The sequence below is a fragment of the Erythrolamprus reginae genome, chromosome 9, assembly GCF_031021105.1.
Source record: "Erythrolamprus reginae isolate rEryReg1 chromosome 9, rEryReg1.hap1, whole genome shotgun sequence".
Classification (NCBI taxonomy): domain Eukaryota; kingdom Metazoa; phylum Chordata; class Lepidosauria; order Squamata; family Dipsadidae; genus Erythrolamprus; species Erythrolamprus reginae.
In genome coordinates, this window is record NC_091958.1 from 40,553,446 (window position 1) to 40,566,829 (window position 13,384).

Here is a 13,384-nt window from a genome sequence, read left to right on the forward strand (position 1 = left end):
TGCAGAGGGCCAGTATGTTGGCTCTGGGGTGAGAAGGGTTGGTCTTCTGCTTCCAGGCCTCACCGCTGCCATGACCTGCACAGGTATCCAGAATGGAAAAAGGTACCCCAGGACACGGTTGGCAAGATCTCTCCAGGGAGGGGCCCTGGCAAGGAAGGGAGCTGTGCCGGCTCTTTGAAATGCTGCCTGGGGTTTCAGTGGCCCAATGCTACTTTTTCCCCTGCCTCCTGGCCAGGCTCCCGGCACAATCCCATCACTGCACCTTTAATAGCAACCTCAGCAGCCACTGCACAGCCCACAGCTGCCGATCAGCCTATTGGTTAAAATAAAAAGAGGGTGTGTGTAATTATCTTTTAATGGCATATGTGGCCAGTGAAGGGCTACCAAATTTTTTACTACCACACTGTGGCCGTGGCTTATAAGAACCTAAGTAGAGCCCTGCTGAATCAGGCCAAAGCCCATCGAGTCCAGCATTCTGTGTCCCACAGTGGCCCACCAATTGTCCATGGGGATCTTGAGCAGAAAGACAAGGCAAGACCCTCCCTTTCCCTGGACCCCCAACAAATGGGAATCCTGCCTGCTTCAACCAACATAGAGGCGGCATATGGACATTGATTTCAATAACCACCGATACACTTGGCATTCATGAATCTGTCTAATCCTGCCTTGAAGCTATCAAGGCTGACAGCTGTCACGACCTCTTCTGGAAGTGAATTCCATAAACCAACGACCCTCTGGGTGAAGAAATATTTCCCTTGATTTGTCCTCACTTATGCAGGACGCCCTGCATTTTCTTTCAACATCTTTTCAGTGCAAATTGGGTGCTCTGGAGTGGAGCTCCATTTTCACTACCCCACTGCGTCCCCGTCCCCCCCGGGTCCAGGCAGCAGCCCACCCCTATATGTGGCCCTCTTTCTTCATGAAAGCCTTTTTTTAAATGCAAAGTATGCAAAGGCTTCGATGCCAATCTGAGTTTGAGGTCCCTGAGCTAGACAAACGTTTGTTCTACATGGTCTGCGTTGGATTCATCAGTAACTCAGTTTTCATGTTTTAGTTTGTGCACATTAACTAGGGTTGTGTGTATTCCGGACGTTTACAAATTCAGACATCTAAAACAAGAAAATGAATAATTAAGCCGCGCATATTGTTTACCTTGACCTGTTTTAAATCATTTTGCCGCCAGTCTATCTGGGAAAGGCAAACAGATTCTTCAGAGCACCAAGGTCCGAGGGGCAGTTTATGCCCCCCCCCTGTGATTGAGGTGCTGACGAAGTGGATTGATTATTGATTTATTAAATGTATCTGCTGCCCATCAAACAGTCAAGTGACTCTGGGCAGCTTCCTGCTGTTGTTGTGGCTGCCGTTGTGATTGCCGAGATGACCACTGAATACACACAGCCCTGCCATTAATATTTAAAGAGGTACCGAGGGATGTCTGTGACTTAACCAGGGATGTTCTCGGCTGGAGTGTCCCAGGCATTTGGACCAGAGGGGATGATACCAAAAAGGCTCTGCAGATGGCATTGCCTGGCAGCCAACAAATTCTCCAAGATTTCCAGGGAAGGGAAATTTTTTCAAACCACTACAAAATTCCTGGGATAAAGTGGGCACATATTAGTTTGCCCAAAGATAAGAATTGTCCCATATGGATATACTGTATCTTCCACTCTCTATCTCTGTCACACACAAAGCAAAGTGGATGTTGAATAATCAATGTTGCCGGTCCTCAATGCCTGTCACACTCTTCCTAGCTGAGCCAGAATGTGTTGCACTTTTCAAACTCTGGCTGGCAAAGTCTGTGTGTTCCTTGCTGCTTCTCTGCATGGCCAGCAGCAGGGACCCACTCTCCCAAGTCTCCCCGAGTAGTTATACTGACTCTTTTTTGTGTTTACGTGTAGCCCGCCTGCATGGAGTATTTACTCTCTCTCTCCTCTGTAGCTTTGGTGTCAAGGTTATGGACTTCCAGGCAAACCCCCGGAGAGTTGGCACTGTGAATAGAAAGCACACAGCCCCAGCTTTCCAGCCACCGCTTCCGCCCACGGAGGCTGGCCCGCTGGCCCTGGCCACGGCAGAACAGCACCCACAGGTCCCCGGGGCTGAGCCCAGCCTGGCGGGTGCTTCCTCTGCCTGCCTGCCTGGCTCAGCAGAGCATTCTCACGGCCAAGGCACGGAGGACAGCAGGTAAGACGGGGGGGGCTCAGAGAGGCAGGCTCAGGGGGGGCCAGCGCCCTGCTCTTCTCTCCCTGTCATCAGTCCCCAAAGCGAAAGGGAGGCGCTTTGCAAGGCTGGTCTGTTTTGTTGCCCCATGCAGGGTGTCCAGCAATCCTGGAGAAGGGAAATCAGGGAATTATCAGGGAAATCGATGGTTTGGGAAATATTTATTTATTTATTCATTTTTTTTAATGCCGCCCTTCTCCTTAGACTCAGGGCGGCTTACAACATGTTAGCAAGAGCACTTTTTAACAGAGCCAGCCTATCGCCCCCACAATCCAGGTCCTCATTTGACCCACCTGGGAAGGATGGAAGGCTGAGTCAACCTGGAGCCGGTGGTGAGATTTGAACCGCTGACCTTCAGAGATCTACAGTCAGTTTCAGTGGCCTGCAGTACAGCACTCTACCTGCTGTGCCACCCCGGCTCTTATCAGGGAATTTGTGAAAAAAATGGAATAAATCAGGGGGGAAACCAAACTATTAAAATGTTTAAAAGCCAGGGAAAAATCATGTTAAAAAAAAGGATCGCGCTTCATTATCTCTATTTATTACATAAAGTGATGACAGTTTAGATTTATATAATCCTATTTTCCCCTGCCATTTTTTCCAAATTTCCATAGTCCCTTTCATGGGACCTATTAATTTATCTAAGTTGCTCCTGTTCCACTTTGTAAAAATTAATTCTCTGCCTGGAAGAGTCAAGCAAAAAGGAGCATAACTGTGGCAACAACTTTCTCCATGGCTTAGCCGTTTGGTGTGACGTCATCTATGAACACGCCTTAACTAGGTCGCAAGTTACAGGGAAACGTCAGGGGAATATCAGGGAATTTCAAAAATGCTTTTCCCCCAGGACACCCCGCCCACGGAAGCAGAATCATCACGATCCTCCTGCCTTAAAGCAGGCAAAGTCGCCCTCCCGCCTCCCTCCCAAGGTGTTGCTCAGAGGTCACGCCAGAGTCCCCGTCCCCCCAAGTCAGGGAAAATGCAGAGCCCAGCTGCACCCCTCAAAGGTCGGGGTCCTCCCTCCTGCCTGACCTGGAGAGATGGTGGCTTGTCCTTCTAACCCACTAGCTAGACCCTGTTTGTCTCGTCTTCGTAGGCTGTGCACCCACCCCGGTCAGTGTGCCACAGTGTTCCTGGGCTTTAGCTTTTCCTTCCACAGGGATAGCAGGGGGTGTGAAAGTGGGGCTGGCTGGCGGTGCATGCTCCTTTGGAGGAAAAGAGAGATTTGCTCCTCCTCCAGAGCCTTCCACCAATTTGTCTCTGATGACAATCAAAGAGACAGGAGGCAAGAATGCATGTTGTTGGGGAAGGCACATATTGTCCTGGACAAGGCCCTGCACCTCTTTTTATTGTCATCCATTAGCCATCAAGTTACATCTCATTGGGGTATTGGAGAATACAGAACCTTAATGGCTAGTTCAATGCATGATTCATGTTATTCATTGCCTACGTGCAGCTATTGGGGTAACTCTTCTCTCCAGGGCTGATCAAGGAGGAAGTCTGTCTGTTTAGAAAAGGTGGTTTTGTGGATTGTCACGTCTGGTGCCTATAGAATATCACGTCCTTGTCTTATTGTGGTTTGCCAGTGATAGACTTGATAGTATTCTGTCTCCACAGTCTCTGGGCCCAACGGCCCTTGCTGGACAGCCTAGGACAGGGATGGTGAACCTTTTTTTCACTCGGGTGCCGAAACAGTGTGTGCATGCAATATTGTGCATATGCGAATGCCCACAGCCATAATTCAATGCCTGGGGAGGGCGAAAGCAGCTTCCCCTGCCTCCTGGAGGCTCTCTGGAGGCCAGAAAAGGCCTGTTTCCCAACTTCTGGTTGGCCCAGTAGGCTCGTGTTTCGCCCTCCCCAGGCTCCAAAGACTTCTTTGGAGCAGGGGAAGAATAAAAACACCCTCCCCCATTCCCCTGGAGGCTCTCTGGAAGCCAAAAACGCCCTCCCAGAGCCTCTGGGTGAATCCAAAATCAGCTGGCCGGCACACACATGCATGTTAGAGCTGAGCTAGGGAAACACCTTGCGTGCCGGCATATATGGCTCCGCATGCCACCTGCGGCACCCATGCCATAGGTTCGCCATCACTGGTCTAAGAGCCTAACTTTGGGGAGAAGATCCGAAAGCAGCTGCTCAGAAAAGCCTTGCTCTGCCGAACAAGCTCCCCAAAACAGGTTGAGCCAAAGGCCAGGTTACACGAACGGGCAAAGCAAGAAAGGTTGCTTGTTAAAGGGACCTGAGTGACTGGTGAGTAGCTGAAGAGAAACCCATTGGGGTCTCTGGGGAATTGCAGTCTTTGGCCTAGAAGCTTGATGGTACATCTCAGAGGAACTAGAGGGATGTCGCTCTTGCAGCTTTAAGATCCCACTCCTAACGGGCAGAGGTGGGCTGCTAAGGTGGAACGAAGACCTGTGGTCGCCCCCGTGGCTGTGAGTGCTAGCGGGGTCCAGCACAGTTCTGCTACTGCACCTGGGCAGGTAGCAAAATCATGCACGGTCACGCATGCAGTAGCAGAATTGCGCTGGACTCCACTAGCCCTCTGAGCCACGGGGGCGACTGTGCCGAAACACGGGCGGCCCTGTGTGTCCACGCAAGGTTTCGCTCCCTGCCCAGGTGCAGTAGCGTAAGTGCGCTCGACTTCGCTAGCACTCCGAGCCCCGACGTGCGAGCACACATCACCGTTCCACCCTAGCAGCCCACCTCTGCTAACTGGTATGGCTAACCTTGGTGCTCTGCTGCTTTAAGCACCTCTGGGTTTTATTCCTAAGATGTGGGGAATTCTCTGGGCCCCAGACAGCTGGGTCAAGCAGGCCAGCAGTGGGCTAGGTGCCAAAGGGGAGAGGGGCGAGGGCTCTGCCTGCACATAGCACCTGTTTAATGCACGAGATGCCATCGGGAGAAGCAGCTTCTGTCGCCCATCCAGAGCATTTGATGCAGGTCTTTCTCTCCTTGCAGCTCTTCCAAGCCAAAGGACTCGGTGCCCTCAACCACACCGCCACCCCCCAGGAATGGTGGACCTACTCAGCCTGTCAGCAGCGCCAGCCAGTACTCAGTTGTGCAGCCCCAGAGCACCGCCGGGCCCAGCCCACACGCCCTCAGGCGAGGTTGGTCCTTCAGGAGCTACATTGGCAGCCTGGTGGGCTTGGGTGGGGGGAGGGAGAGGGAGAGGTGTCAGTCAAGACGAAAGCCGTCAGGTCTTTCCTGGGGAACAACCTTTCAACACTTTTGGGTCAGCAGAGAGACCAGGGAGGAAGGGATTTCAACACTGGCCTCATTTTTCAGTTTAGGTCACCATGAGGAGGGCCAGAGAGCATGTTTGGCACGGCATTGGCTACTTTGGCTATTCCACACCTCCAAGAGAATCCAGAACTTGCTCTGAAATCAGACAGTTAAATTTGCCTGTGATCAGTTCTCTGGGGGATAAAATATATCGCTCAAAAAAATAAAGGGAGCACTCAAAGAACACACACTAGATCTGAATGAATGAAACATTCTCATTGAATCCTTTGTTCTGTACAAAGTTGAATGTGCACAACAGCATGTGAAATTGATTATTCATCAGTGTCACTTCCTAAGTGGACAGTTTGATTTCACAGAAGTTTGATTCACTTGGAGTTATATTGTGTTATATTGATCACAGTCTCAGCCACGTGTCTTCCTTTTTTTCTTTTTTCTTTTTAATATTTTTTTTAATTTTACAAATGTGATATACAAGACAAAGGAAAAAGACATACATAAAAACATATATATATATATATATATATATATATATATATATATATATACAACATTTGGGAAATGAAAGTTTCCCCACTATTTTTTTTTGGATATTTGATCAGAGAATTACACTTCTTTTACATAATATTAATTTTTGAATTCTTTTATTTGACGTGTTGCTTTGCATAGGTTTTTATTTATTTATTTCTTTTAGCCAATCATAAAATTTTGCCCATGTTTTATAGTAATCTGATTCTTCTTTTCCCTCTAATCTTTTGGATAGCCTGTCCATCTCCGCACAGTCTAGTATTTTTTTTAATTATTATGTTTTCTTCCGGTATTTTATCTGTTTTCCACTGTTGGGCATATACTATTCTGGCAGCTGTTAGTATATGTATAACTAGGTATCTTACTTCTTTTTCTTCCTTTTGCTCTCTCTTCCAGCTGTCAAAAAACCTGCGCCGGCCCCTCCAAAGCCAGCCAACCCACCACCGGGACAGCCAGGGACCCCAAGTCCCATTCCAGCCCCCAAGCCTCCCACCAGGAGCCCTTCTCCTCCCAGCCAGCCATCCAACCAAGGGGGCACTCAGCCTTCTGCTGCCCTGCCCCAGATTTCTGCGCCCCGGAGATACTCGAGCAGCCTCTCCACGATTCAGGCCCCCAGCCACCCGCCCCCCCAGCCCCCGATGCAGTCCGTCACGCCACCTCCACAGACCAAGGCTGGCAGTGCTGGAGCCTCTCCGCCCGGCCCAGAGGGGGGTTCAGAGCCACTGTCGCCTACCCCTCCGCACACCCCTACCCCGCCTGACACGCCCCCCCTGGAGAAGCACAGCACCACCTCCCCATCCGCTCAGCCGTCGGCCCAGGACATTCCACCGGTTCAATCGCCTCCTTCGTCCGGCACGCTACCGAGGCCCCGGCCAGTGCCCAGACCTCGCAACCGTCCCACGGTGCCTCCTCCGCCTCACCCGCCTGCTCCTCACCTGTCTGCCAACGGCTCTCTGCTGGGCTCTCCGGCAACGGCATCCCATATTGTGACAGGTAAGAACGCTCTTGGCCTCCCCAGGCCTGTCTTGGAGCCTGGGCTTGGGTGGAGGAATGCTCTCTCTCCCAGCAGGGGCGGCAAAGGGAGCTCCCCCCCCTCCCCAGGCAAGCCAGGTACAGGTGTCGGCCAGCCCTCCGTGGGAGATTGCAAGGCCCAGTTTCTGCCCCTTGAGATTAGCAAAGTCTGCGGAGGAGATGATGAAGGCAGATGAACTGGATACATAGCAGCAGCTAGTCTAGGTAGGAGCGTAGCACATCGTTTATTGGAGCAAATTTATTTGTTATTTATTCATTTATTAGATTTCTATGCCACCCTTATCGAAGCGACTCAGGGCGGCATACAACATAATATACATGAGAAATCTAATTGTTTTACAAGACATATACAAAGCTAATAAAAATCTAAAACCCCTTACGCAATCATCCACATTCATCTAATTTAATCATTCATGTCGGCCGGGGACAATCTTGTAAAGTTTTGAACACCCACCGACAGAGGTGGGTCTTCAAAACTTTACGAAAGACCAGGAGGGGTGGGGCAGTACATATCTCCGGAGGGAGTTCATTCCAGAGGGCTGGGGCCGCCACAGAGAAGGCTCTTCCCCTAGACGCCTCCAGACATTGTCTGGCTTACGGGACCTGGAGAAGGCCAACTCTGTGGGACCTAACCGGTCACTGGGATCAATGTGGAATACGTGAGCCCATTTCAGTGTTCACATCAAGGTTTTGGCTTCCTTTAGGTGAAGAACAAAGGCATCCTCGAGAGTCGGACCGCAGCAATCCTAATTTTGGGTTCTGGGCTATTGGGTCTCGTCCTTTGCTACTCCCCATTCCTTCCCACCAGAGGTGGGGCTGCTAAGGTGGAACGGTGATGTGTGCGGAGTCCAGTGCAATTACGCTACGGCCACCTGGGCAGGTAGCAAAATTGCACACGGAAATGCAGGGCCCTTCATTTACACGTGCAGTTTTGCTACTTGTCCAGGTGCAGTAGCGTAATTGCACTGGACTCCGCTAGGACTCAGGGCCACGGGGGCGAGCACACGTCACCGTTCCAGCTTAGCACCCCACCTCTGCTTCGCACCAATGGTGGCAGTACAGCCTCCTTTCTGATTTTCTTCAGCCATCAAACTGATTTTCCTTCACACTGAAGAATATTCCAAGATGTCAGGTTTCCTTCCTGGGCTGTTGTAGCGGCACAGCCAATGATCATAAAAGGCCCAATGAGGAAAGGCAGGTTTTAGCTCTTTCGCTCTGGGCTTTCTTCTTTTCTTGCTGCCCAGACGGGGTGCCGGTGGCCTTTTCACGCAGGCTGCATCCAGAAACGTTGAGAAAATCTCAGTGCTCTTGTTCGTTAGATCAGTGTTTCCCAACCTTGGCAACTTGAAGATATTTGGACTTCAACTCCCAGAATTCCCCAGCCAGCGAATGCTGGCTGGGGAATTCTGGGAGTTGAAGTCCAAATATCTTCAAGTTGCCAAGGTTGGGAAACACTGCGTTAGATGATGGGAAGACTGGCTTAATTTTATCCTACTCCTATTGTAGATGGCAGAGAGGGGGAATAGCCATTTGTTCTCTGATTTAAACCTCAGCCCTTGCTAGCTAACAAAGTAATTTCCCTGTTGGTGCAGTGTACATGCCTCATTTATTGCAGATTGCATCAATATTGACAAGCTCTTTTTATTTCTTAATCTGGATTGGGTGCTTTATAATAACGCTTAACGTTAATTTTAAGCCGCATATCAGGACGGAGTCTTGACTTCTGGCAGAATGAAATAGCGCATGCCCCCATCTCTTAATTTTAGCAGATTCTAACATATTGATCCACAGAACCTTTGAAGATTTGTAACGGCTGCTGGAACAAAGCAGGTTTCAGCTGCCCAAAGAACCCTTTGAATCTTTAGGTTGTAATGTACCTACAAATAATATTCTAATTGGGAATTTTATTAAATAATCTAGATGTTTGAGCTGCCTTATTCAATAGGAACTGAAATTGGAAATGGTAAGAGGAAATTGAGGCCTTCCGATTGGCCGGATATGTTGCAAATGTTGCATAATCATGGATGCTGCTTTTGTTTCTTACTAACTGGGCACCTTAACCTGGCTTGCTTGCACTTGGACTAACCCTGCATGTGAAAGGAGCAATGCTTTTCTTGTCACCGTTTGTAATCTTGATCTCCATTTTAATGCCTTCTGGTCTACTGCCCCTCCCTGATCCATACTTGTCAACCTTCCATCAGCAGACACTGGAATGAATTTCTGCTTTTCAAAATCTTCAGAGCTCCATAGCATGTCCAGATAGAAGTAAAAGGTGCACATAGATAGAGAGTCACAAGTGTTCTTCCCTCCATCCTTGTGCTGACGAACTTGCAGCCTGTGTTCTCTCACACAGAGAGCTAAGGGCAACCTTACAGGTCCTGGCACTGGTTGCTGTTCCCTTATAGTGTGAACAAGGCTCCCCCATTGCTGCATGGGGCTTTAACATGCAGGGTAAGAAGAATCTGAGAGAAAGGCCTCTTGTATGGATTGGAAGCTCACGTGAATTATATGAATTCTTGATATAAGGTAGTGTACGTAATCTTGGAATAAGCAGCCGTTGCCCCAAGCAAGTTGCTGTGCATTCTTCTGCCCTAGTTTTGCAGTATTGTTGGCCTAGCAATGTCTAATAATTTATGGGTAGAGACTCAGCTCCAAATTTTGCCTAATTTGCTAGAGGTGACCTTGACTTAGAAGATACAGCAGCCAAAGCATCTTTCTGGTGAAGAGCAGACTGGAGACTTTGTCATTCCTCACCTGCAGACAGAAATCTTGCCAAACTGAAGCAGCTGCTGGCATCATGTAAGATCTACTCGAGAACATCTAGGGAGGAGCTGCCTTGGTCCTCTTCCTCCCAACCAGAGTATCTAAACATAGTCCCTGTCCCTTGGTCCTCCGGCCTGCAGCCTCTCCCTCCTGGGGATCCAGACAACATTCCACCACACCCACAGAGGCTAAAAAGCAGGCAATCTGGTCCATCTCCTGCTCTGCTTTATTCTCCATTGTGCGTTAGCAGCAACCCTCATCCAACCCTATGGAAGTTTGGGACCATTAGAGCCAAGTGATGGCCTGTCCAGTGCCCATCTAAACTTTTGTGTGTGTGATTGTCAGACAGGATCAGAACGTAGTACAGTGGTGCCTCTACTTATGAACTTTTCTAGATAAGAACCGGATGTTCAAGATTTTTTTGCCTCTTCTCAAGAACCATTTTCCACTTACAAACCCGAGCCTCTGAAACTAACCGGAAAAGGCAGGGAGAAGCCTCCTTGGGGCCTCCCTCCGAGTCTTCGTAGAGGGGCGGCCTACAAGTCTAATAAATAATAATAATAATAATAATCATCATCATCATCATCTCCTGGGAAGAAATAGGGCTGGAAAAGGTGGGGAGAAGCCTCCCTGGGGCCTCTTTAGGAATCTCCTGGGAGGAAACAGGGCCTCCATCCTCCCTGTGGTTTCCCCAATCGCACGCATTATTTGCTTTTACATTGATTCCTATGGGGAAAATTGCTTCTTCTTACAAACTTTTCTACTCACGGAACGAATTCAGTTCGTAAGTAGAGGTACCACTGTACAGAGGGCCATGACTAGATTTGCATCTCTAGTGGTGAGGAAATGTCCAAGAGCAGGTGCAGCTCCATTTTGCAGTCCTTCTGCATTGAAAGGAAAAGGATACGTTTGAGCCATCCCACCAGGGCTGCACATCTGTGGAAATGAAGTCCCACCTGCATGTCAGGTGTCTTTTCACCTTTTCATCGGAAGGGGGGGGGGGGAGGAGAGTGTGGTTGCCAGTGTAGAAACAGCCTAGCTCATGCATCTCATGTTTTTTGGATTTTGAAATGGGGAAGACAGCTAGGTAGCCACGACAGGCAATTCCCAGTCTCCCAAATAGTTACAACATAATTGTTTGTGCTAATGGGTTCTCTGCCCACTTCCAGGTACCATGGAGTTTTACTCTTTTGCAGGTGCACTAAAGCCCCAGGCCCAATCTGCTTTGCCCAGAATGTGGCAAGTTCAGACAAACGAAGAAAATTCTGTTTCTTCAAATTATGCTCTCTTACTAAAGCAGTTTGTGCTTTTCCAGAATTACCTTACACTAGCTGGGTCCTGACCGTTGGACTTCTAGCTTGTGCCAAAATCAGTTTCTCTGAATGACATGGAGAAACTTTGGCTGAGAATAACTCTCCATGTTTTTCAGGAGCTACCCTGTTTCCCCGAAAATAAGACGTACCCCAAAAGTAAGGCATGTCAGAGGTTTTGCAGAATTTGCTAATATAAGGCACCCCCCGAAAATAAGGCGTAGTCAAGTTTACATACGGTAGGGTGGAAAAACATACGGTACCATTCAAAGCTGTTCATAGCGGTACGGTAATAGTGTGGCGTCCCCTGCTGGCCCCTACCATCACTTTGTACTGTCCAGTACAGCAGACACAGTCTGCTGCTGTCTCACCGCCATTACAGTCTCCACTACAGTGCGTAGACTGTAGTTCCTCTGGTGGCCGGAAGCTGCAATAGCGGGAGTATACTGTTGTACCATATAAGTGCCATCGTTTGTGTGTGCGTGTGCCATACTGACAGGTACCGTACCGTAATCAGTGTACCGTACGGTACACTTTCTTTGGGGGTGTCAGCTTTTCTGCCTGTGAATTTGTCTTATTTGAGAAATATAAGGCACCCCCCGAAAATAAGACTTAGCACAACTTTTGGAGCAAAAATTAATATAAGACAGTGTCTTATTTTTGGGGAAACACAGTATGCTGCTCAAATTTCAAATTTTAAGGTGAAAGCATATCCTGTCACCTCTGAGGAGGTCAGGCTCCTTCCACAACAAAGTTATTAGCCATTTTGGCTCACATGATAGACTGAATAAAGTACGTTGTGTAGGGGATTCTGAAGTCCAACGCTGAATTATAATTCCTGCTCTCCTTGGAGAATTGGTTCTAGAATTCATGCCCTACCAAAGATGAAATGATATAAATCTATGAATAAACGAAACACCTAAAAAATTTTGGGTAAGACATTTTAGCGTAGTATTGGCAACAGAGGGAGTCTTGTGGATCAGCAGCCATCCCTGAGTTCATCTTTCAGCATTTGTATTGTGTGTGTTTGATGTCTTTTCTGCACAGATACCAGTTCCGAAGTTAAAGAGCAAACACGGGGCAACCCTGGCGTGGAACTGCCTGCCACAGAATCGGTGACTTCGCCGAATCAGAATTCACACAACCACCTTGTGCTTGATCTCGATCATGATACTGAAAGCACTGCTTTGTAAAATATAAAAACAAAAGAATAAAATCACTCCAAAGCAGCCCGTTCCATCCCAATGAAAACCTAACCAGTCCAGGATTCAGTGAGGAGCTTTAAAACAAAGAAGACGACAAAGTAGGAATGGTACCACTGCCTGCCTCATGTCTTCTGAGAAGACACGTGAACTTTGAAAGGAGAGTTTGATGACCTGTATCCTGACAAAGCTGCCTAAGCTAACATTGGGGTGTTCTGGCTGTTGCTAAACCTTATATGAGAAGCTTGATTGCTGCTGTTAACCATGACGGCCTTTGCCGGAGCGTTCCGAGAAGAATCCAAAGCAATGCATGTGTAATGGAAATCATAACCCTTTCAAGACCTCTGTGGAGCTCTTCTTCTTCGTCGTCCGTATCAAAGAGAGGTGTGCAAGAGACATGCTATCTCTGACATGCTGCAGACTTCGTTAAAAGTATGAACCAAAAAATTGCTACAGGTGCAGAAGATGACTGCTGGTTATCGGTCACTTTTCTCAACGGTGGATGTATTCTTGTGCCTTGATGGACTTGACACTGTAGAAGGAAACGTACTGTCTCTCTATAACCATTTCAGTGCTATTCTTTTTTAAAATATGGTTCTTTACCCCTTTATTTTTCATAGATATTTGTATTAACCCTTCTGCTCTGGTTTCTGTAACTTCCATAGGGAGCTGCTGTCAAGCTGAACTCTGGAAAACGTGTATTGCTATAAATGAGTTAAACTTTGAAAAGTTATTTTGGATATCGTGTTGGGTTCATCTACGAGTAAAATTATTCTCTCTTTTTGTCACTGTAAAACCAATTTATTGTAATTTTCTTACCCAAAGAGCTGTATTTTTCCCCTAATCCACTAGTGAACAAAATTGCTTGAGAATTGAAGCAGAGTCACCCCAGATAGAAAAAGGGAATAGTTTGGCAAGAACCTGGAAAATGCTAGATTGTGCAGTCCACCAATAAGCATTTGCCCCCAATTTATCCCCTTCCCAGCTACTTTTAGTCACAAGGGGTCAAGTCCCAACGAATGAGAAGTTCAACAACTTCTAAAGAGTCACTAATCCCTTAGTTCTGGTTTGAAAGAACGCTAGCACACCATTCTCTCG

At 48.0% G+C, this 13,384-nt stretch overlaps 1 protein-coding gene across 6 annotated transcripts in view; it reads left to right on the forward strand.

The window, feature by feature from the left end:
• The window catches only part of ARHGAP17 (Rho GTPase activating protein 17), a 100,979-nt gene extending 87,897 nt beyond the window's left edge, over window positions 1-13,082 (forward strand). For 2 of the 6 annotated variants that reach the window (XM_070760870.1, XM_070760873.1), the window contains exons 17-21: window positions 1,939-2,181; window positions 5,170-5,318; window positions 6,376-6,972; window positions 8,932-8,974; window positions 12,132-13,082. In XM_070760870.1, coding sequence (XP_070616971.1) covers window positions 1,939-2,181; window positions 5,170-5,318; window positions 6,376-6,972; window positions 8,932-8,939 — 997 coding nt within the window. In that variant the 3' untranslated portion in view covers window positions 8,940-8,974; window positions 12,132-13,082. The remainder of the gene's footprint in view (window positions 1-1,938; window positions 2,182-5,169; window positions 5,319-6,375; window positions 6,973-8,931; window positions 8,975-12,131) is intronic. The other 4 variants (XM_070760869.1, XM_070760871.1, XM_070760874.1 and 1 more) reach the window with 3 other exon arrangements.
• The last annotated feature ends 302 nt before the right edge of the window (window positions 13,083-13,384 follow it).